This window comes from Urocitellus parryii, chromosome 2 (genome assembly GCF_045843805.1).
Source record: "Urocitellus parryii isolate mUroPar1 chromosome 2, mUroPar1.hap1, whole genome shotgun sequence".
Classification (NCBI taxonomy): Eukaryota; Metazoa; Chordata; class Mammalia; order Rodentia; family Sciuridae; genus Urocitellus; species Urocitellus parryii.
Window position 1 is genome coordinate 156708607 of NC_135532.1, and position 20889 is coordinate 156729495.

Here is a 20889-nt window from a genome sequence, read left to right on the forward strand (position 1 = left end):
AGCCATACTTGAATGAACAGATTAATCCAGAGGTTTGATTCTAACACATGTTTTGTTTTTCTGAAATCCTAAATATCTTGTACTATTCAAAAATTGTTGGATTCAGAAGGCCCCAAATGTTGTGATTTATCTAATTGTTTTCCTTTTTTGTACATCAGGTGAAACCTGGATACAGTTATGGAGCAAATATTACCTGATTCTTAAAATAGCCCCTTTTGTTCTACATACTCTGAAGGAGAGTACTATACTGAAAGGTCAAACCAGTGAAAACATTGCTGCTTCCCCACCTGTCTTCCATGTAGGGTCACATACCACAGACTGGTATAAGAGACAGAGCCAGGAGTTTGCATTGTCTAGGCTTGATAGGCCAGTGGGCAAATGTCAGGAGGCCCTAATCCTATCATAAAATGAGAGGCTCTGTAGAAATTGCCAGGAATTTTGAATAGTTTTCTCATAACCATGAAATAATTTGTATTTTTAACTACTAATTATACGAACAATGAATGAAAAATCAGCTATTTTCTACACGGTTCCAATCAAAATGATGAAAATTTCTATGAATTTTCTAGTCTTGTGTGGAGTTCTCTCCCCACATATATCAATTTGGGTCCAAGTAGGCTGGATTTTCTTACAGCCAAAATCCAGAATCAGTACTTGCTTCCTTCCCTTGTACTTCTCTCTCTCTATGTACTTGAGAGGCTTCTTTTATATAAGAGGTTTCTCCTTTTTCTTCATTATTTATTTTGTTCCTTTTTTTTTTAAAGTCATAGTCCATCTCTCTTCCTTTTCTAAAGTCATTGCTTTTATTGGCCTTCAGTTTTAAACTGAGTGTATTACAATGGATCTTAAGAAATGAGCCTAGAGGTTGCCAATTACTACAGGAAAGGAATGTGTCACTTTTACTATCCATGGATCAAGAGAAAGAGTATTGTCCCAGAACATCAGTCCTTGAATGAAAAATTACCGCCTCTTAGTGAGTTGCCTCAAATTTGTGGGAGTTTCAGTGTCATCTCTACAAAATCGAAGTAGTTAGTTATTTGGGGCCAAAGGGAAATTGAGATAAGAAATTTTAGGACTGTAAGGAGAAAAGAAAGAGGGAAAGATAGGAAGAGAAAATTCTAAGGACAAAATTGGTTTTAATTAAATGACATAAGTAAGAATAGCAGCTATTGAGATATTGGAAAGTTTTTATTATTAATCATCCTCTCCTTTCGCAGATAATATACCCTGAATAAGTCATTTTTTCCTTCTTGTTTTACAGAGGTCAGAGGTCGACTCCGCTCACCCATGATGGACAGCCAAAAGAAATGCCACAGGCTCCTGTACTTATTTCTTGCGCTGACCAGTGAAGCGCCCTTTAATTGTAAAACATTGTGCTTTACCTACTACCCTAGCCTTGTCTTTACCAAGGGATGCTAGTGAGTCCATGTGGTGGAAAATATAGACTGCAAACAAGTGCTTGTTGCCCTACACGGCCCAGACTCACTTGAAGCAGAAGTTAGCATCCTGGGCCAGTTTGTTCTTTTGGAACCCAGAATCTTTAAGGGTGATGTTATCTGATACTGAACAGAAACAGAATGATCCTGGAGCTTTGCTTTCCATTGAAGGCTTTTGACAGTAATAGGTGGTGACTTGGTAAAAGGCTGCCTTTACTGTAGCTCATCCAGCATCTCTTTTACCAACCAGAGAGTGTGAAACTAGTTTCATATATTACCTAGTTATTCTTTCAAAACAAAACAAAAAACAAACAAAAAAAAACTGACGCACTGCACTAGTTATTATTAGATATTCTTAGTCTTTTTTGTACATGGAGATTTAAGTTCTAAGATGGTTTATATAATAGGTTATACCTACATTTATATTGTAGAATAAATATTAAAAAGCCTGTTCCAGAGACTCCCAAGCAGCATGGGCAGGCAGATGTACCATTGTTAGCGGTGTATGCTCGGCCTCGTGGTCCATATATTCTGCACTTTTATATTTGCCACCAGAGTGATAGTTTGCTGGCAAAAAGAGAGTGAGAGAGAGAGTGAGAGAGAGAGAGAGAGAAAATTACAATTCTTACAATCTGAATTTTTTTCTTAGCCTTGAGTGACCAAGAAGAATTTGCTTGGGGCAAATTGTGGCAAATATTTTCCCAGACAGGGGAAGAGTCCTGCAGATTACAGATTACTGATGTTTTCATGCCTTGAGGATTCTTTTATTTTTACACAGGGGTCTAAGTGACCAATGAATCGTTCATACAAACAAACAAACAAAAAAAGACAAAAATATTATTCAGAAGTGACCTTAGTATTACTTCACTATTCTAAACACATTGAAGACATTCACTTCATGTGGACTTGGAGCTACAGACCTTTCACATCCATCACAGACAGACTGGACATGTTGTAATTGCTATGCACAACCTAATTGGCACTGCAGGTTTTTAGAGTCATTTCAAGCTTGCTGTTTAGGAGGTATTGAGTACATGATAGGGGAGGTATACCTGAGGTGGGCCTCTCAGTCATAGATCCACCTGCAAGTTCTGTTTCCTTTTTGTGTTTTGTTGCTTTTAAACATAAAACCAACCATTACATATGCCAGTGCCAAGTGGATTAACTGGCTTAGAACATTGAACATATTGACTTAACCACCTGACGTTCACAGTGTCTTGTTTCCTAGCAACAGATGCAAAGTGATAAATCAAAATTAGTCTGAGGCTACAGATTTTACAGGGTATTTGTTCCATAGCACAAAGTATTTCCCCACTTTTGCATCACAGCACAAACTACCAAATTTTGATTATTGGATTCCAGCAATAATTTTTAAAGGTTTTCAAACTGGTGGAGTTTTGATAGTTCTAGTTCGAGTTTGAAGCTTTTGAGTTAGATCTCTAAATGGTGACAGTTTACATGGTTTTATCTAGCTTTCTTATTTATACTTGACTGAATTGTAATGATGACTTTTTTTTCTAATTGTAATTTGACCTAATAGCCATATAAAAATGACTCTATTAATATTGACTAGGTTTAGCTTCTCATGGTTGTAGATATTACTTCAGTTTCGGTGCTGGAAAATATGTACAACATAAACTAACAGGATTGGAAAAACTGAAGAGGGTTTGTACTCTCTCTCGTTTTTTTTTTTTTTTTTCAAAGCAGGAAAGAGGGCAGCAGAGCATTGCAATGATGTTCTCAAAATTGTGTCTTCATTGTGGAGATGGAGGAGGCAGGAATTAGTAGAAGATTTATCTGTGGTTATAGCTTACCCCCATTCACATAGAAACATCAAGGGAATAGTCCCAGATTTTAGCATACTGTTTTTACTATGATACAGTTTTATTAATATTTTCTAAATTTCAAAGCAAAAAGTGAATGTTTGAAAATTGCTGGGTCCTGATGTTGGTGGCAGTTGGAGTTTTGGACCACTTGCTAGCAGTGATTTAAAAATTATAATTAGCTGAAATCCAAAAAAACAAAACAAAACAAAAAAACCAACAACAAAAGTTGTATGGTGCAGAACATGCATCTTGACAATGGTACTAACTTGTCACTCTGTAGAACACATTAGAATAGATCTAGTCTTGCCAGAGCACCCTCCTTCAGTCCTCCGATTACATTTCACTAGAGTTCCTTAAGAGATTGCTGTATATTCATGGGACCTTTTTTTAAAAAGAAGCAAAACAGAAGATTACTTTTTTCTATGTGATTAATATCTTACTTGATCTGCTTTTCCTAAAACCTCAGTGGCTTTTCCCTTAGGCAGGGGTGGGGGAGGGGAGACAACTTCCTGGATATGACTGTTTTCAGATACTTTAAAACAAACCTTTTTGTAGAAATGCTTAATTTTTAAGCGGTTAGGCACTGAGAGTAGCAGAAATCCTGCAAGCTTTATAGTTCTTTAGGCACTTGCCTTGTTTCTCTGAGAGGTTTTGATTCCAGTGGTAGTGCTTCTCATGCCCTTAATCTGTTGGAGAGGGGTGTTGGTATTTTCAGGTAACATTTGTCAGCACAAGTATTTCAGACCAGTATGTAGTGCCCCCCACATTATCATTTTCACTTCATTCTCTCATTCTTCTTTATTTTGGAAAATCATATTGCTATGGTATGTACTTTAATCTGCCAGCAAACACCATCTACACTAACATCTGTCCCACAGCATCCTCAAGAAAAAAGTTGTTGCACCTTATGTATATCTCAAGCAAACCAAAATATGATGCTCTTCTGCTTTGTTTTATTCTAAATCGTTGTATCATATCTTTCTGAAACCATTCTGAATTTAGTTGAAATTATCAATATTTATGCTTTTAACCTTAATTTCTGGATTCAAACCTGTATATAAATCTTTTGAAAAAAAAAAAATTGTCCTAGCCCTTCTCTGCAACGCTGGAAGTGGAATATTTCGTCTCAGATGGAGACGTAGTATTGTTCCAGTTTTCTCTAGCTTTTTATTTATTTAGTTATTCTGGTATTTCCTATGTAATTTTGAAGTGTGTAGAGTATATTATAGTAACTGAAACTGCAGCTCTAAGAAGCTGAGTGAAAGAAAAAAAAATACTGTAAGACATCCTTGAAGTTTTTATTTGTTTGGGTACTGTATTCGAGATCAGGAAAAGGAAAATGTCCCATAGCCACATTGGAAATACAGGTTCTTGTCCCCAAATTAGGTCAATTCCCAGATTTTAGATCAAAACTCTTCAGTAAATCCTTTTTTGAAGATAAAATTATACTATTGTAATTATGACATCCCATTTCCCACAAATGCCAGAAATAATTTAATTCTGTCAAGATGATGCCCCAATGCCATGCCAGTAATTCCCATCCTATCATTGTTATTCTGGTTCCTGACACTATAATTAGTGGAGAGAAAAATAGTTGGAATACTATGGGGAAAAAAGGCGCATCTGAACTGGTCTGGTTGTTTAGAATTTGACATCTTCAATCCCTGTCCTTTTCTTATTAAGTCAGATGCTACTCTAAGTCATATAAAAATGTGTTTGCACTCTGCTGTCTTTGGCTCAATGTATGGAAGTGTTTGTACCTATGTCAAATCTTTAACAAATTATGAATTTCTATGGAACAGGAATTAGCTGAAAACTGAGTGACGTTTTGTTTATAGGGTGGGTGGGGTAAGGAGTACCTACTAGCTCTGTTCCAAGCTTGGCATTTGGCGTTAATGTGAAGCAGTGGGACCATGCTGCCTGCTAAACTACTGTATGAAGCTAAGTGTTCTGAAGACCAGCAGCTAGAAGCTGGAGGACAGCATCCATTTGACAAAAGAGAAGCACCAACCACCGCATCGGGGACAAGGAAGGAAATCTGGAGGCCTGAAGCCATCATTTGTGAAGGGAATATTGGGGTGTATATGATGCTGTTGAGGAGATTCACCTCTGATTGCACTGCTCCACAGAGCCCTCATGTAAGGCCAATCCTAATGGGCTACCTCGGCTTTAAAAGTTAATTTCAGTAAGTCCTGTTTCAAAAGTTTGTCTTTTTTTTGCTTCTACCTTCAGTGCCACTATTTTCCACTGCAGTGTTTTGATCACAAACCACCTTCTCCAGAGAGAACAATGTATTGCTGAAAATGGGCAGTAGAAGCAAATGCTATTACATTTGACCTATAAAGTATTCAGAGTGACTGCTAGGTAAAAGTGAAAATTTAGCTTTTCCCCACATAGCTCTTTGTTTTACACCTTATGCAAAATATACTAATTGCTAATTAGATGTTGCTTTGTTTATGCAGGCATTCCCAAAGAATTAGATTTGGACTTCATTTTATTTGAGTTTTAGGATTTTTAAAAAAATTGTCATATTTAGATTGACTAACAGCATAACATATACTAAAAAAAGAAGCAGTTATTCAGTTCATCTTACCAGATGTGTCTGGTGAAGTATTCAGGGTTTGATGGGCTGTTTTGCTTTAAAAAATTGATAGTGATAGCTAAATTTATTATACCACGTATTAGATGACTTTTGTCCTTTTTGCTAAGGACATTATCTTACATTTCTGAACAAAGAAGCAGCAAAAGAGTGAATAACAAAACAGACATATTTGATTTCTGTAGACATCTCCCATCTTCCTGTGCTCCCATTTTCTTCAAATATGTATACATTTTCCTTTTAAAAAAAAAAAAAAAGTTTCTTCTGGCCAAATTTCATCCGTGTTGGTATGATTTATACCAACATACATTGAGAGACAAAACCTTTTAGTTAAAAGTTCTTTGGCCACTGGGTTTTGGATGTCTTTTTGGTTTGGGTTTTGGTTGTTTGTTTTTGGTTTTTTGGCAGTCAGTGGTCAAAACTGATGTTGCCCTCAAACTGATTTTTATGCACAGAACTTATCTCGAACTTTATTACTCCTTCCAAAGATTTCCTGACAGCTTGGGCCAGAACTGGTTACTGAGTAGCAAGGATCTAATTGAATGCCTCCAAACCCTTCTGCCCGCAATGCAAATCTTACCTCACAAGCTCTAACCTAAATCAGAGACAAGCATGCTTCATGAATTATCACTGACTCTTTTTGACCCACTAGAGGAGTGAGCTCATGTCCCCTGACACCTCACATTAGTGCCTCGGCTCTAAAAGCGGCAGAACTGAGGGTAGGGAAGTTTTGCCATCTACAGCTCAGTAACTTGCTCAGCAGCATTTTTCTTTTTTCTCCCCCCACCCCCATTTCTTTAGTTCTAACCACATTTCTTCCTCTCAGGAATTTGTCAAAAAGAATAAAAACTGCCTGAGATTCCACATACCAGATTATGAACTTTTCTCATAGGTTTGAATTGCTTACTTACATGTCATAAATTAACCATAGTTTCATTTGACCACCAGGTCTTAAGTCCGTTGACAGTTTCAGCATGACTGAATCGCTCATTTTTTTGCTTTCAGAAATTGGCTTGGTTCTCTTTAGAGTTGGTGTAAACATGCCATGTAATAAATGATTTCCACGTAATGGTACAACAGAATTATTGCTTTCTTAGATGTATGTGTAGTAAAAGTCAATATACACATTTATATAATTTCTTTCTTCAAAATCTTATACCTAATTTGATATTTCTAAAAATTGCACATGTAAGTCATGTGTATAACATGCTAAAGTACTTTAACTGTGATCTTAAAACTGAATAAAAATATTTAATAAAAATTTGAAATATTTTAAAGATATTATTCAAATACATTTCTTTTTATGTTTATACTACCAATCATAGAGTGTATTCCTTCCATGTACCATACCCACTAAAAACATTAGGAACAATAATAAAAGTGAGAAATTATTTTATCTATTTAGGATATTTCATAATCGTCTCCCCCTACCTTCACTATTTGCTTGAGAATTCACCATTGTGTGAGCATCACTATACCTAATGTGTATAGTGGAGTCCAGCAGAAGAAGAAGAGGCTTCAATCTTCCACTTGGGACAAGAGCCTTTGGGGCACCTCTCTAGGAAGAGACATATGAAGTATAATTAAACTAAGGATATGACGTCATTAAGACCATAACTTATTTATATAAATTCAGACCTCAAATTTGCTGAATACAGTATTCTCAGAGTCTTTTTGTGATGATTATTGTTATTTTTTTAATCCTTTGGAAACCATACATGCACACAAACATACATTGTGTTATCAAATGGGCTTTGCATTTGGACAGGCTGCATTTCAAGTTCTGGATCCACTCGTGTACCATTGGTGTTTAGCTTCCCACAACCACACTCAATACAAATGTTGGTAATTTCATTTCACTTCTATGGGACTGAAGAGAGAATATAGGGAAAATGTTGGCCTGGGGCTCATAATTAAATGCTGATTATAATTGTATTTTTATTCCAACTATAAGATTAGCATGTTTCTTATGCATATTCAAAATAGATACTGAGTACAACCACCTTTTCAAAATAATTTTGAATGGCCCTGGTGCTTTAGGAGTAAGATTTTTCAGGAGACTTATGATGTGGAAACTCAGTAGGTGAAATTCACAGCTCATGCTTTTACATAATAAGCACCCTTTTCATTACTATAAAATTTGTGGGGGGGGTCCCATATAAGGGTAATTTCTGTTATGAAATGACTATACATGATTATATATGGTTCTACATGTATTATAAGATTGTACCCTTCTCTTTGAACAGAACATGAAATCTCATCGAAGGGAAAAAGGAAAAATAGAGTTCGTACCAATAGTGAGTGAGCTAAAACAGAACTATCCCATAGATACTGAAAATTTATACTAGAAAAGACAAGCTTATTAATCAATTTTAAACTTTTTATCTTTGTAGAATTAGAGAAATTTTCAAATATATATAAAAATAAAAAGTTTTAGTATATCAAATCCAGGTTTCCATCACTCAGCTTGAAATACCAGCATTTTCCCAATTCCTGTTTCATCCGAATTACACCCATTTTCTCCGTGCTATACTGAAACCCCAGGAGATATTCATATTCTAGAAAGATTTCATCTATGATTATTTCAGTAGAGCCTGCAAAAGTGATTCTAAGTATGCACAAGTTTTTATTTTTCATATATTGCCTCTTCACAAATCCAAAAATTATTGAAGTTCATGAACCCAAGAAGAGAAGTGCTGAAGTGAAGGTCACTTGGAAATAAGAGTACACTGCTCAGTTTGAGCGTCTCTGAATTTACCTTCATGATCTACAGTTTCCTAAAGAAGAACTTTCTTGATCAAAGGAAGCTATTTCTTAAGATGTATCATTGCAGGGATATGAAGTGTATCTCGTTTTCTATATTTTTTCTATAGACAATAAGGCCCACATCAAAAATTGAGTGTTAACAGTATGTCTCTATACAAACCCCCTCCCTAAGCCTCTTCCTACTATATTTTCTGTGTCCCCTACACTTGCAAGCGAGAAAATCTATAGAAGGGATAGAGACAAAATTTTAGATGTTCTGGAAGACAGAAGAATTCATTGGACAACCTATGTCAACATGTAAAGGTAAAATTTCTAAGCTGATTCTAAGCTGCAAAAGTCTTGAGTTAAAGTGTAAAAGACCGGGCATTGTAAAGCTTCTAAATGGCAAGGCCTGGGCTAAAAAGTAAAGACTAGGTATTGTTAAAATTCTTCTGCTATCCCCGGAACCTGTAATCTCTGTAAAGTTGTTAGGACAATGCTGGAACTGCTTAGTAAATATCTCCATTGATTCCCTGGTTGTTTAATAGCTAAGGGCTCTAGGTAGCAAGGCACGTAGGCATTGCAGGACCTAAACCAATCAGTTTGAATGTGTACCCCACTTAGGAGCACCAATCACCCCTGTCCAATCTGTTCCCGCCAATGTATGCACTAATCCTAACTCAGGGTTGTTGTTCAATTTTCCCGCGCCTCATGATGATTTGTTCTGATGTATGCAAAGCCCCCCACCCTCTCCAAAAAGTGTACTTAAGCTCTGCTTGAACTCTGCTCTGGGCTCTGGGCTGCTCTCCCTTCTTGAGTGAGCACAGTCCCAGCACGCTGGAATGGATCCTCAATAAATCCCCTTTTGCCAATTGCATGGAGTCAGTCTCTTGGGCGGTCTCTCCCTCCCATGTTTCGCCGGACCCCCCTTACAAACAGGCCAGAAATGAAAGCGTAAAATGACAGTTGAACACTGTCCCTACTTGGAGATTGTTTATCCTTAAAGAATTGTACAAAAGGTGTTTTGTTGCAGGGTTCCAGATAGGAGAGTCAGAAAAATGTGAGGATTGAAAGTGTCTTGGAGGATGGGGGAGGATGAAGGCAGAAAAGCTAAGTTTATATAAATATGTCTAGACATTTTATGTTCAAGTCAAGATGGCTTTAAAGCCAGCATGAAATATGCCCAAGAAATATGCTCAAGTATAATTTTTTCCTGATGTTTTCTATTGATATTAGTGGTGCTTATGAATGACCAATTAAATAAGTATAATCATCATCTTTCAGAAATCAGCATATGAAAGCACTGAAAAATACAATAGAAATCTAGTGGTAGATACAAAAATAGGTAGTGATTTTCCATATACTTATTACACAATCCTTGAAATAGATTCTGGAAAAATTTGGACATTGTTTTATAAAATAAAATCTCCCATACTTTATCTTGGATTGAGTATTTAGCAGGGTGTCAAAAATATATTCAGAGCAATGATCTGCACACAAATCCTTGAATATCTAAAGCCTTTTATAAATAAAATATGAAGTATTTCACACATTGATGCTAGCCTCACCTGCATTAAGACCTGTATTGTATGTCAATCAAAAATGAAAACTGTATTGTTAGAATAAAGTTGCTTAAAAACAGTGCTTTGTTCCACTACTCTGTTTCGAAGCTCCTGGAGAATCATGTGAGCCCATGTGGTCTGGCTGCAGAAGAGTTCTCTGTTGCCCACAGCTGAGGAACATCAGATCTCTGTGTCATGCTCCCAGAATGTGAATGAGTCAAGTTCCCTTCAGCAAATCTGCACTGGATGCCTACTCTGTAAATACCACAAGACACGCTCCTGGGGGTGTTTAGAAGGGGTTAGAGGCTACTGAAATGCAATGCAGATGAGGTTGGGGGTGGGAATCAAAGGCCCTCCGGAAGAAGTGACATATGAGCTTATGGGAAATTTGATAATTTGCATTCTGAAGACTTTAAAAAGTGGGTATGTGTTGCTGTTATACTTTAAAAGAATTTTATTTTTAAAGCCCTCACAGAAGAGATCTTGGCACAAGGAAAGGCGGAGCTGCTAAGATAAGGCCACAGAGATCCAAATCTGATAAATACATGATAAGATTCTTGGGGGGGAGATCTATGATACAGGTGGTTTCCTTTATGTGCACCCCAGGACATAAATCATCTCAGTTCTGTTGGTTCCAGACTGAAGTCACTGGGGTTAACTAGTTCCGAAGCTGCAGCCTGGTGTGGCCTAGGAATATTTGAAACATAAGGTCAAAAAGTACAGCTTAAACATTAGGCCTTGGAATCAAAGAGGTAATTCTGTGGGCAGATGGTTTGATTCCCTGACTTCTGTTTCCCCCTCCCTTTGCACTGCCCTTTTTTCTTCGTGTATTCCCAACTCTCGCGTGTTGCTAAAATTTATTTCAATCCTTAAACTTCTTTTTAGCAACAGCACCCCCATCCCCCAATAAGACTATTTTAGATTTGCTTTTCTTTTTCACCTTTTTTTGCAGAGAAGACTGGAAAGGTTTTATGGTTGGGTGAGTTCCTTTGTCCTTCGAGGCATTCCTGAAGCTAAAAGGATCTACTGTGAAGTCTCCCTGTTGACATGAGCTGCCCCGTTTCATTTGGGGTCTAAATTGGGCCTGTGGGCTTTGCAAGCCTTCCTTGTTAATGCTTACCCTTAGAAAAGGACTTTACTCCAAAAAAAAAATACCTATTCATACAGGACTCTGTGGAATTACCCTTGGGGAGAGCTAAGACTTAATATCTACTTTTCAATCTTTCACCTCACTATGGTTAAATCAAAATCTCTTCAGGGATTGATAACTAAAGTTTTTCTTTGTGTATGTGTATGTGTGTGTTTAATTCGGGAAACATCTGCTTTAAGAAGAAAGATCATCTCTCTTTGGTATGCAAACTGCACTGTAATTTATGCATGAATTCATAAAAGTTTTAGAAATTTAAAGGATATGATTTGAAGTTCATCAGGCACCTGTCCGTGGCCCCCCAAAGACTCAGTCAATAAAATCTGTGTTGCCCTAAGGTCTCATTTCAGTTTCTTTCCCCTCTTCCCAAAGATCTGACTTTAAATGAGTAGGTGACAATTGGCGAAGCAATTTCCTGAGGGTCTCACACATGCAGAGAGCTGAGATTGAAGCAACAGGTAAAATGACTGTTTAAACACTGCACAAGCCCACCTGATCTGGTCATTGGGATTCTAATGAGAATGCGTAGCAGTTCACTCTGATATATGCTACATTCCTCCATAGGACACTTTGAAATTGGACTGGGATCAAGATTTTTTTTTTTTTTATTCTGTATATGGGCAACTATCCATGTGAATTCCTTTTTTTGGGTTCCTCTTTCACTCCTACCCGCACATCCAATATTCCATATGCCTTCTTTTAAAAAACAAATGGTTTTCTGGTCTGGGTGTGCACTTTTCCTTTTCTGAGTTGCCTTTGTGTGACATTCTAGCCCACCGCCACCACCACTGCCAGCTGTGCCAGCATTTAGGCCTACTGCAGAGCAGCATCACTAATTGGTGGTAGCAAGATGAACCAAGTCATAAATTAGCTGATGAATAATCTGTCCTGGGGAACAGCAGGGCTTTGCTGCATTCAAATGCAAGGCAGGACCAATCAAGTGGCAAGATTCCACGGCAGGTGGGGCCCTACAAGACACCCACCCAGTCACGGAACACAGGATGTCCTTCCCTGACATTTGCCTTGCCCTGCCCTGCGGAGGAGCACTTTAGAAGATGTGGAACAGCTGAGGTTCCCAAGATTAAACTGCTACAAATGAGCTACACAATTCATGCTTCATAGAACCTTTTATTTTTTTCCCCTGTCAATTTTATTTTGAGGGTAAAACGTTTGAATTTTTAACTTCAAATTAACTTTCCTTGGACCATTTTGCATCCTAAACTTACAATATACATGTACAGTTCTGAGTTGGAAAATCGGGCAGAAAGGAAATTCATTTTCATGTAAACAGTGAACCTGCTGCGTCCCCAGTCAGTAGTAGTCTTCACTTATCTGTGGCTTCAGCTTTTGCGGTTTCAGTTATACAAGGTTAATTGAGATCTGAAAATATTAATTGGAAAATTCCAGAAATAAACAATCTTCAAATATTCTTCATTAGAGAATATTGTTATAATTGTTCTACTTTATTAATTATTGTTAATAACTAACAAGCTATCTTAGGTACATATGTGTAGGAAAAATGCAGTACACATAGGATTCAGTACTATTCATGGCTTCAGGCATCTGTACAATAGCTTAGAACATAGGCCGCCCGGCCCAGGGGGGGAAAAAAAAGCTGAGAAATGCACTTTTTTCTTATCCTCCTTACCTCTGTTTTGTTTTTTAACCTTCATTTTTTTTTAAATTAGTGCAGTACATAATGGTGGGCTTTGTTATATATCCATACATGCACCCAATATTACTATAATTTGGCCACTATCAAATGGCCAGCACGTCCCTCCCCCTCCCCTCCTCCCACTTCCTGGTCCTTTTCCTCTATCGTATTGACCCCCCTTTGATTTTTCATGAGATTCCCCTTAGCCCCTTTCTTTCCCTTTCTCCTCTCTAGTTTCCACCTATGAGAGAAAACATACAACCCTCCACCTTCTGAGTTTGGCTTATTTTGCTTAACATAAACTTACCTGTTTTTTTAACAAAATGTAAAGCTAATATTTTAAAGCATTTGTGTTGCACTGATTTTTCCAAAACGGTTACATAGAATTATCTGTGCTTTGAATTCAGTCAACAACCTGATTCACCTTCTCCTTTCTTGGGGGGCAAAGAGGGGACAGAGGGGTACCAGGGATTGAACTCAGGGGCACTTGACCACCCAGCCCTATTTTGTATTTCATTTAGAGACTGTGTCTCACTGAGTTGCTTAGCAACTTGTTTTGCAGAGGCTGGCTTTGAACTCGCAATGCTCCTGCCTCAGCCTCCTAAACTGCTGGGATTACTGGCATGCGCCACAGCGCCTGGTTTACTTTTCCATTTTTAAAAGAATATTTTTTCCCAGTTGCCCACGAGCTGCCATTTTACTGAGCAACTGTTGCTCACACGTTATATAAACCTAGTTGTGTTCATGTCTACAGAGCCTTCTTTTTTCTGTTATTCATAAAAGATAAGAGTGACTCCATTTATGAATCTTGTGAAGACGACCGTGTCTCCTCTCAGCTTCCTTGCCCTTCTTAACCAGACTTGGAGGACTATTTCTCATGCACTAGCAAGGCTGAACATCTGGCTTCTTCCCAGATCAACAGGTGCTCTGTCGCCCTGCAAGAAGGTCCCCAGGGAACTGGCAAGAGAAAGCAAGTCCTAGAGGGCTTCAGTTCATTTGTATATTCCACTTGGCTATGATTATCTGCCAAAGAATATTCCCCTGAGAAGGCTGAGACCAGGTCTATTTCAAATGACTTCGAAAGGACAATGCTCTTATTGCATACTTGAGGAAATTGCTGGCTATACTGAGGAAAGAAGCGACATTCTGAAATGTGATAGTGAAGCATAACTGTAAAATGGAAAGCAATTTAAATGTATTACTGGACAAAAACCCATTAGTCCAATGAACATAAATAACCTCACTGAAGAAGGCCATTGTTCCCAGATAACTTCTCCCTGAGTTTGGAGGAAATGTCTCTTACTGGAAGGCCTTTGAGTGTCATTAGAGTCATTTGAGATTGAAACATGTTATCAAGGAGTCAGATTTTCCCACTCGTGTAAACAACTCCGTTGAAATTACTGTGACATTTTTTGCAGGCAGAGAAGCCAATAACAACTGGTATCACCAGAACCAGGCAATTTTGCTTTCTGAAAGAAGAGTTGTCAAGACTTTACTGTTCCTCTCAGATTATCCTTAGCAAATGCTGCCAAATTTCTATGATATCATTCACTACTCCATTAAAATGTTTTGTTTTTGCATTTATTGGTACATTATGGTTGTACATCATAGGTGGGTTCATTCTGACACAATCATACGTGCATAGAATTTAATTTACTCCATTTCAGTCCTCAGTACCCTGCATTTCTCTCCATTAAAATGTTTTGTTTTTGCTTTTATTGGTGCATTATGGTTGTACATCATAGGTGGGTTCATTCTGACACAATCATACGTGCATAGAATTTAATTTATTCCATTTCAGTCCACAATACCCTGCATTTCTCTCTCCTACTCCTTCCCCCATCCCCTTTCTTCTCCTCTACTGGTATACCTTTCACTTATTTATGTATTTTTAATTGGTGCTTTATAGTTATACATAAAGGTGGAGTTAGTAAATAGGTGAAGTACAGCAGATTTTTAGGGCAATGAAACTATTCTGTATGATACTGTAATGGTGGATGTATGACATTATTCATAAAATGTGCACCACAACAAGTAAACTGTTATGTAAATTATGGAGTTTAGTAAATAATAATGCTTAAATTTGGGGTCATCCATTGTAGCAAACATACCATACTCAGGCAGGATGCTGATGGCAGGGAGAACTGTAGGGATGGAGAAGGTCAAAAGGGAAATGGGATCTGTGGATATTCCTTGTACTTTGCACAATTTTTTCTGTAATCTTAAAACCCTCTAAAAAGTAAAGCATTAATTAGACAAAAGATTAGAAAACCTCCTTTAAGTGTCTACTTCTCAAACATCACCAAAGAGGAGTCATATAGTAGCTCAAAACTGAGGTTAATTTTCTCGTTGACATTTTTCTGTTTAATAAAGCATGTAAACGTAGTAGGGAGAAAAACAGTTTTTCTCTGTAGGGATTCAACAAGGCTAATTTTTCTATTTTTAAGGGAAAAGTAAATCATTGGTAAACTTTTCCTTTTCCTGAATTGACCCAAATACATACAAGAGTGGTAAACACTGTCTTACCTGAAATGAAGAAGAAAGTTCAGGGAGAGGGAGCATGGGAGGAATGGATGAACTCTAGATAGAGTGGAGGGGTTGGAGGGGAAGGGAGGGGCATGGGGTTATTAATGATGGTGGAACATGATGATCATTATTATCCAAAATACAGGTATGAAGACCTGAATTGGTATGAATATACTATGTATACAACCAGAGATATGAAAAATTGTGCTCTATATGTGTAATAAGAATTGCAGTGCATTCCACTGTCATATATAAATTAAAAAAAAAAAAAAGAAAAAAGTTCACCTCCAGAGAGGACAGCTACCACAGTTATATAGGGGCTCTAGCTTTGCTCCAGATATATCAATAATATTTTGAAGAGTATAACCACTAGAAATCCCCAGTGCCATTCAAGGAGGAGGTGGTTGGGCTTTGTGTGTTTACCTACACCACACCAGTGTTTAAGGTTTGGAAAAAATGACTTAGAGATATTGACTCGGTTGTGACACCCACTTCATATCAGGTTCACTAGCAATATGACGTTCATTAGTGCCTGAAAAAAAATTCTGAGCAACACAGATCTATCACGAGAGGGGATATACCTTCACACTCACTCTGATTCATTTATCCATTTACTCAGCAAATAGAACTTAGTGAAATCTGGGAGGCAGGGGTATATATGGGAGACACCAGGTGAAAGGGCCTCATTTCTGCTTTCAACAGAATCACAGTGTGTTAGGAGGTTGGGAGGACAAGAAAACCGATCATTACAATGTAAAATGATAATGATTTCAATGCCTTGGGAATACAGTGGAGGGAGCTGCTCCCCTTGCCTGAGGGAGCCAGGAAGGCCTCCCGGAGGATGGCACTAATTAGCCTATAATTAGGACAAGCCATCTGAAACTATTTTGGATCCATGGAATTAGAAGGTATATTGCAAACCAACACCTCTTTCACTGTCGGAAGTAAGGCAACCCCTGTTTTTCTTCTGCAGGAAGCAGAAAAACCATCTCTCTCTCTCTCTCTCTCTCTCTCTCTCTCTCTCTCTCTCTCTCTCTCTCTCTCTCACACACACACACACACACACACACACACATATGGTGGGGGGGGGAGAAAGCATGGATGAATTTCCAAACAAGCTTGCAAGTTAAGAAATTTGATAATTATATTTTCTTAAACAATTTAAGCTCTTTTTGTACAACATTTCAGCTGGCAGTACTGAAATCCAAATGATTTTTATTTAATTATATTTTTATTATAAAACTATGATCTTCAGTAACACTAAATTAGAAATTATAATTACTCTGAATTTTTATAAGAAAAGCACCGATTATTTTGCTATTTAATACTCTCCTTTCTCCTTAGCTTCTGCAAGAGTTTTCAATGGACACCTCTGTGTGGGCCTATCTGTCCTGGTTTGATGATGTGGGGAAGATGCTCTTGTCTGGAAGATCTAAGACATGTCCTTTTGCTCTTATTTGAGGCACCAGATTACCAGAAAAAAAAAAAAAACATTCTTTTTTGGGGGGTGTGGGTTGGGTACCAGGGATTGAACTCAGGGGCACCCCTGAGGCACCACTGAGCCACATCCCCAGCCCTATTTTGTATTTTACTTGGACACAGGGTCTCATTGAGTTGCTTAGTGCCTTGCTATTGCGGAAACTGGCTTTGAACTCGTGATCCTCCTGTCTTAGCCTCCAAACCTCTGGGATTAATAGGTGCGCGCCACCACGCCCAGCTCAACATATTTTTAAAGCATTGGTAAAGCTGGGGCATCAAAAGAAACATTTTTGAATAATTATATTTTTTATATCGTAGGGGAGGGAAAAAAAAGAATCTTTTATAGTACTTTTTCTAGGTCCCTGGCTGAGGCCCCTAAAAACAAATGAGAGATTATGAAGACAAAAGCATATGGATTTGTTTAGTGTGATTACTAAATGACCTGAGAGCCTGAATAAGGCAATGAAGATCTGAATAAATGGATAAATCTGTGTTTTGATGTTAGGTTTGATGAAGACTGTCATGGAGAAATGAAAGGTCACAGAAATGCCATGATCTAATAGCAGATGCTAGGGCGGGGTGGGGGGCACTTGGCAAAGCCTGAAGGTTCAGATTCTTCTCTCTGACCCTTCACCTTCAGAGGTGAGAATCTTCCTCCTCCTCAGGCACAGGAGGACTGGTTTCAGATGAGGGTCTTAGGACCTGCTTCAGGGAAAGGCCAGGAAATCCTTCCTAGGTTTTTTGTCTTCAGGAAGAAGGGCAGAGAGAGTGAGACTGACCTTCCTGCTTCTGAGATTTTCGCAAATTCCTTCAGCTTAAAAATATTCTCGATGCCACATTCACAGTTGCTGTATTTGGGGATAGTGTGTCCTGAGCCCCATCAATACAGAGGGGCTGTTCTGCCACCCTGAAGGACAGGGCAGAGCTATATCCCCCCTGACCCCACCACAAATAGGCGCTGCCACCAGCATGCCAAACCGGTGTCCGCCCAGTGACAACAGCACATTTCAAGCTGGTCAGGATTGGAGAGATTCATATTAGGAGACAAGCTGGAGGAAGAAAGAGAGAGGGAGAGACCAGAGTCAACACACAGCCCATTTAAAAAATAATCGGGGTCAGTACACAGGACCCCAAGGGATTTTTCCCAGGGAAAAATGTTTGTGTTATTTAATACTGTTGATATCTCTCACCAGCTCTCAGCAGTGACAAGCAGCAGAGCATTTTCATGTGTACTCTGTACCAAAACAGAGCATTTGTATTTAAATATTTGAGTTAAACATATCTTGTGTTTGTGGAGCATTAATGCTGTTGACATGGTTCCATAGCTGTACTCTTTAGGGAGTTGGAATCTGTCTTCGATATTAGTCAACAAACCGTAGAAAACACTTTAATGGGAGTCATGACTGTGTAAGCTACTCAAAGGGTCCTTGAATTGGAAAACAGAGATTAAAGCCGGCAGGGACAAAGGCTAGGATATTAGGGAGAGGCTTTTGCGGCCGTTGAAGGCATACAGTATGTGGGCTGTGCCTCCAGAGAAAGATCTGGTTCTTCTCCAGAGTGCTGTACTGTGTCTCCATGCCAGCTGAAAATCCATCTCTAGCGTGTTGACATCATCCCCACTCTCTTGACTCGGCTTCCCTGGCCCCTAAATCCAGAAACCATGTCCATGTGTCACAGGAGATGGGCAATCACCCATCAGGAGCTGAGCTGCTGAGCAGATGAAAGAGGAGTCAAAAGCCCACAGCAGTGCCACCTTTGTGTCCCACACATGCCTCTGGACCTATCATGTCCCCATCTCACTCACCCTTATTTGAACCTCGGGAACCCTAAGTGCCATCTGAGACCCATGGGTGAGCGGTTCCCATTGCCAGGACAGAGGAAGGGAGGGATGAATTCTCCACCATCTTTTTTATTCCACCCACGCAGTCCTATAAGCCATTTCTGTTTTGAGAGTCAGAGCTTCAAGAGTGCTTAATTTAATCGGCCTCATGTGGGTTAAGAAGGAAATTAGAGAGGCAACCGAGAGCTGTACGTTTTCATCAGTGACTGGAGCCTGACCGGGGCATCTGGTTTGAAGAGGGGAACCAGGAAGATCACATCAGTGTTGCTGAGAAGTTCAGAGTGACACATCATGATGGCAGTAGGGTCTGGAGATGGGGTGGCAGGGCCGATGGCACCTGAGACAGTTGAGGTGTGCAACACTGCACATATCCCCTCTGCTTCCTGCTCTCCTACCCAAGCCAGAACCTGGGGTCTGTAGGTTACCCTTCCTCCTGCTGGGGAGGGAGTGCAGCAAGGGAGGATCACCTGTCAGTGTAGTTGAAGACTGGGGACCAGCTAGGGGGAGGTCAGCCTGTTCCTTCAAGAATAGTGTGCAACAGCACTCAGCCAAAATGGGAACGAGGCAAATGCCATTGCAATGCTCAGACTTGGGGGTTATTTGAAAGAGGATTTATTCCTGTCACTAGAGCCCAGAGATGTGATCTGGACATCTTTGTCTACTCCCAAGAGAAGAGGTGTGTTTGGCCAGAGTAGAGACAGAAACATCCCAGCCTATCATTGGAGTTTAGCTCTGGCACCCACAACCTCCCTTTCTACTCCACAAGGGATGCTGACCCTCCTTTCCAGTCTCAGAAGCCTCTAGGGTCCCAGGGAGCCAAGTCTTGCTGCCCTTGATATGTTTTTTTTTTTTTTTTTCTGGAAGAACATCCACTTCCATAAGCACTTGTTTCTGGTGCCTTTAGTCATGGGGACCTTCAAAGCCGGAGATGGGACCTGAGGGCTCACTGCTCCTGAAACCCCAGCTGCATCATCTGTTGCCTTCACTCTAAGATTCTCTCCCCCTCCCCCATCTCACTTTCTCTTGCTTCCCTGGGTAAGCCCATCCTGTCACCTTCACTGTTCCCATGAGGTTATTGAGGCCTTTTGGTCACGAGCTCCTTCCACCAAATCAGTGCCTAAGGCTGATGCATAATAATCTTCTTCCTTGATTAGAGCATCTTAATTATGCTCTAGGAATTTGCTTAAACAGATTAATCATTCTCGGGGACAAATTTAGCAGCTGAGCTTGCTGAGGGATCTGCTCTGAATGTCCCCTGGGAAATTCTGATTACACCTGCCTGTTGGGCCCTTCCTACGGTCTTGAGGGAGTCAGGGGCTCGGACACTGGAGGTTGTATGCTGCCCCTGCAGGCTTCTTTTTATTCCTTCTGGACCCTCCAAACTGCACGTGTGGTTCCTATTGGTGAAATGTGTCTGGTGGGAGGGCAGAGCATCCTGGTGGCCTCTCTCACTCAGGAGTAGATTTGTAGGCTCCTCTTCAATGAGGGTAAGTCCACTGATTAGTGGCAACCTGAACCCCACAGTGATTGCTCATTGGGATCCAGAGCATTTAAAAACACTGGTATGGGAACTGCCCTGCAGACCAATTTAATGAAAATCTCTGGAATTGGGCATCTCTGTTTTGCAAAAGCAACTGCAATACCATACCAGCTAGTTCTAATGTACACTCAAGTCTAGAATAATCAGCAACATCTGAGCACTATCAGGTAATTTGCTTCTGTGCACGTAAAAGTGGAAGGCAGAGTCTTTCAGCTCTGAAGTTAGATCTCACACTAATTGTCGCGACCCCTTGCCCGCAAGGAAGACGCAACTCAGGAATCTTCTTTCAGCAGTTTATTCAGGTCCTTGATACTTTTTCTTCTTTCAGCTGTTTATTCAGGCCTTTGTTTTGACATGTCTTTTAGCTTCTACTGCTACTCCTACTACTACTTCTACTGCTACTCCTACTGCAACTACTACTACTTCTACTACTACTGCCACTACTACTACTACTCCTGCTACTACTACTCCTACTACTACTGCTACGTGCCCCAGCCCTAATAAAGCAGATAAAGCCCCAATGCACAACTGCCAC

At 39.5% G+C, this 20889-nt stretch overlaps 1 protein-coding gene across 2 annotated transcripts in view; it reads left to right on the top strand.

The window, feature by feature from the left end:
• Bbx (BBX high mobility group box domain containing) overlaps positions 1 to 4862 on the top strand; it is a 259928-nt gene extending 255066 nt beyond the window's left edge. For both annotated transcript variants that reach the window (XM_077795333.1, XM_077795334.1), the window contains one exon: positions 1262 to 4862. In XM_077795333.1, the coding sequence (XP_077651459.1) occupies positions 1262 to 1349 (88 nt within the window). In that variant the 3' untranslated portion in view covers positions 1350 to 4862. The remainder of the gene's footprint in view (positions 1 to 1261) is intronic.
• Positions 4863 to 20889: the final 16027 nt, after the last annotated feature.